The 4308-nt window shown below is 49.4% G+C and overlaps 1 protein-coding gene across 1 annotated transcript; it reads left to right on the top strand.

Annotated features, from left to right (window-relative positions):
- The first annotated feature begins 791 nt into the window (after window positions 1–791).
- LOC138667461 (uncharacterized) lies at window positions 792–4003 on the top strand. Its single transcript, XM_069755657.1, has 5 exons — window positions 792–905; window positions 1421–1492; window positions 1697–1889; window positions 2047–2203; window positions 2324–4003. Exon 5 carries the CDS (start codon window positions 2732–2734, stop codon window positions 4001–4003), a length of 1272 nt encoding a protein of 423 aa, XP_069611758.1. The 5' UTR covers window positions 792–905; window positions 1421–1492; window positions 1697–1889; window positions 2047–2203; window positions 2324–2731.
- Window positions 4004–4308: the final 305 nt, after the last annotated feature.

The following is a 4308-nucleotide window of genomic DNA, read 5'->3' as shown; positions in this document are numbered from 1 at the left end:
TGGACATTTGCAGGTCACTACTCAGCAGACACTGAAGCAGAGCAGACAGACACAAGCACCTTGGAGGAAACCAGACTCTGAACAATGTGAGTATATCCTAGCCAATGCCTTTATTTTCAATTTTCTGTCTCTACATGTCCTAATTTCTGCCATTTCTTTCTTTCTACATGCATCAGAATGTCTTCTTCTTCGGCTTCTTCTCATGAGGAGTTTCTTCCTGGGCCGTCGGAAGTCGAGCATGTCAGTGAGGTGAGTACCATATTTTTCTGACCATAAGATGCAATTTTTTTCCTCCAAATTTGGGATGAAAGTGTGGGTGCGTCTTATGGTAGGGATGTAACGTGGGGAGGGGCAGCAGCAAGTGGAATTGCACTGGGAGGCAGAAAAATGTCCCTGCCTGGCATCAGGAATCAGCACTGGGGAAACCACATGGTCCCGATCATTAAAGTGCAGTGAATGTTCATTATCTGCTTCCCCGCCCACCTGTCAGCTGAGCAGTGAGCTGGGAGCAGCACATGAATACTCCTTCACAGGGACACACATGGTTTCCCCAGCACTGGATTCCTGCAGCAGCTGGGAAGACCTGTGTGTCTGGTGGAGGAGGCAGCAGCAGGGGCCAGAGGAGACAAGATCGCTGCATACCTGCCTGCCAGGGCTGTGCTGGGTTCTGAGTGCTCCAGCACAAGGACCTGTGTGATGTCAGGAGTGGGCGGGCTAGAGCATCACATGGCAGCACAGAGCCCTCCCTCTTCTGATGTCATCACAGGTCCTGCAGACACCACAGATCTGCAAGCTTACTCCTGTGCTGTGGAGAGGCAACAAGAGGGAGCGCTCTGTGGTGTCATGGGATGGGATGCTCCAGCATTTTACCTCACCACAGTGTGGCTGGCTGCCTCAATTAAAAGGTTAGTCACTACAACACACAATAAAGCACTCTGCCACTTATGTGGTGAACTATAACTCCCAGCATGCCATAGCATCTGCAGGACATGCTGGGAGTTATAGTTCTCCCAATGGGATCTCAAAGCAGCACTCCAGTGTTATTTTTCAGTGCTGGAGTGGAGCTTTAAATATAAGCCCTGTGCCCCCATTCTTATACTCAACCTCCAGCGTTTTCATACAGTACATTACAGACACCACACTGGTCCCGCAGCACCATCTTCTACCCGCAGCTTCCAACATAATAACATACTATTATATATAATAACAACACATATAATAGTATGTTTATGTTATTAAATATTTTACCACCTTTATTGCTTCAAATATTTTTTCCCTATTTTCAACCTCTAAAACCTGGGTGCGTCTTATAGTCCGGTGCGTCTTATAGTCCGGAAAATACGGTACTTGCCTCGTCCGATTGGTAAGTATTCACTGTCACATCCACACATGGGACAATTTTTGTTTTTCATTTTTTTAGAGCTCTTCTTCATCTGCAGCAGAGACTGGGCAGGAGCAACGGAGTCAAGGTCGGGTGGAAAGACGACAGCGGGTATGTATACAAGGCTGACTGATTTATGTATCCTCAGTGTAATATTCTTGAATCTTCCTTTCTTTCCATTCGTATTTCTTTACTTTTTTCTTCTGGAATGCTTTTGTATGTTGACTTTCCTATTCATGCCATTTCTCTGCATCTTTTTTCTTTCTTTTCCTTATGTTAATTGACCAAAATTTAATGACTTTATTTAATTTTTAGGTTCCACAACGGGAGGATGATCTGATTGAGAATTAACTCCTCATCTCCCTGGTCCAGAAGTGAGTCCCGTTGTGGGACACCCGGGATCCACTGCACTCAAACAACGTCACGCTGCGGCGCCTATGGAATGAGGTGGCCAAAGAGCTGTGGGATGGCTGGGAAAACGCCCCGACTCGGGTCCGAAGTGCATTTGGTAAGTATTGCACTGCAGTGTGAAGCAGCAGAGACCTTGGCCGTGCTCACTCGACTGTGTGTGATGAAAGAAACTCTCAGGAGTTTCTGTCATCACACACAGTTGTATGAGCACGGCCAAAAGTCTTTTTTGTGACCATTTTTATTTTTTTTAACAGTGGCCAAAGTTAAAACACGTTGGCGTTCGATTAAGGACCGCTTCAACAAGGACCAGCATCAAGAGAGCCGTGTTCCCAGTGGTTCAGGAGCAAGGATCCGAACGTACAAATACCATCGCGTTCTGGCATTTTTAAGACCGGTCCTTGCCCAGAGAAAGTAAGTATTTATCACGTGCATTAGGTTGTATTGCATTGCCATACTATGTATGTTTCTATTCCACAGGATTTGGCGTCTGGTTTATTTTTGGTATTAATTTTCTTGTTCCTTTTTTCACAGCACATGGAGCACTACTGTTGGCCCAGGTTCTGGAGTGGTCCTTCATCCGACAGCCGCGGACCCGTCCCAGCAATCCAGCAGCGCAGCAGCAAGTGGGCCTTCCACATTAACTGGAGACCAGGGAGCTGGTCCATCAGGTCTTCCCCTTTCACAGTCCTCTTCCACTGCCCCTTTTTTTGGGGGGCTCCTCCCGGCAGCGGCAGAGGGCTTCGGACAGGTCACTCATGCCCGAGTTTTTGCACTTGAGCTCGGTTTTACACGAAGCAATCAAGGCTTTGGGTGACCGAATGGATGTTTCACATAGCCTCTTGAATACACGTATCCAGGAGGTCACCAAAAGCCTTGATCAAGTGAAAGCCGACCTCCAGAGGCCAGCACATCATTTTTTTTAACCAAATTGAACAGGGCATGTCGGAACACCTTACTCCTGATCTCCAGCTGAGTGTCATGCAGGCCTGCAATGCTGCTTACGTGCAGGCTATGCAGCAGAGTCAGTATTTCCAGCAGACAGTGTCGGCATATCCAACTGTGCCTTCACTATCACGATTAACCTCTATGCCGACCTCTGCTGCATACCACTGCACGGCCACCTCAATTCCTTCCACAGCCGGACACCACTACAGCGCCAGCACCATGCCGACTGCAGTTGGACATCCCACAGCCACCACCATGACAACCGCTGCTCCTGCTTGGACCTCCTCCACTGACACCACGATGCAACAGGACCCTGGCATGGCCTTCCGTACCGCCACCACCACGATGCAGCAGGACCCTGGCATGGCCTTCCGTACCGCCACCACCACGATGCAGCAGGACCCTGGCATGGCTTTCCGTACTGCCACCACCACGATGCAGCAGGAACCTGGCATGGCTTTCCATACCGCCACCACCACGATGCATCAGGACCCTGGCATGGCCTTCCGTACCGCCACCACTACAATGCAGCAGGACCCTGGCATGGCTTTCCGTACCGTCACCACCACGATGCAGCAGGACCCTGGCATGGCCTTCCGTACCGCCACCACCACGATGCAGCAGGACCCTGGCATGGCCTTCCGCTCTACGAGCACTATGGACTCTGGCATGGCTGCACGCTCTACGAGTGCTATGGACTCTGGCATGGCTGCACGCTCTACGAACACTATGGACTCTGGCATGGCTGCACGCTCTACGAGCACTATGGACTCTGGCATGGCTGCACGCTTTATGAGCACTATGGACTCTGGCATGGCCTTCCGCTCTACGAGCACTATGGACTCTGGCATGGCTGCACGCTCTACGAGCACTATGGACTCTGGCATGGCTGCACGCTCTACGAGCACTATTGTGTCTGACACGGTGCAGCCGGACCCTGACAGGTCACCCACCACCACGCCACGCCATATGAGCCCACCAATACCTCCCAGAACCCGTCAAACTAAAAAAAACACACACACACAAAAAAAGAGAACTCCTAGCATTCCTCCCCCTTCACCTCCCATTGTGTCTGTAATGTTAGGTTTGTCTCACCCTTCCAGTGCGTCTCAAGCCTCTCATGTGTCAAGCCCCATCCCCGAACTACCAGACCCCACTAGTTTCATTGCCCCTTCTCCTGTCACCTCTGCGTCGTCCACGGTTAGCCAGGCCTTAGTGTTTCACACCCCCCGTTTACATAACTCTACCCCAAGCCGGCGCAGTTAAATACATTTTTTTGGTTGTTAAAAAAAGAAATACAATTTGCTTTGCCACTATTATGTTTGGTTTATTGTGTCTATCGCCGCCGGCAACACACACCATGCGCCAAATAAGAAACTTCGCCACACACTTAATTTTTGGGCCACATCATATCTCCAGTAGTTATAAAAAAAGACTGCAGCTTTGTGTGTCTTTAGTATAAAGATATGAGATGGGCCAAAAAATAATAGATGTATTATCTCCATAATCTCTTCTTTCTGCTGTGACTAGTGTTGCAGTCTGAAGAGAAAATTGCGGAAATACAGTGCAGA

The sequence above is a fragment of the Ranitomeya imitator genome, chromosome 2 (genome assembly GCF_032444005.1).
Source record: "Ranitomeya imitator isolate aRanImi1 chromosome 2, aRanImi1.pri, whole genome shotgun sequence".
In the NCBI taxonomy this organism is placed as follows: Eukaryota; Metazoa; Chordata; class Amphibia; order Anura; family Dendrobatidae; genus Ranitomeya; species Ranitomeya imitator.
The sequence above is the reverse complement of the archived record's forward strand: the minus strand, read 5'-3'. Positions and strand labels throughout refer to the sequence as shown.

Excerpts from the sequence above, each read along its gene's own strand:
- LOC138667461 (XM_069755657.1), top strand. The coding sequence starts at position 2,732 with ATGTCGGAACACCTTACTCCTGATCTCCAGCTGAGTGTCATGCAGGCC.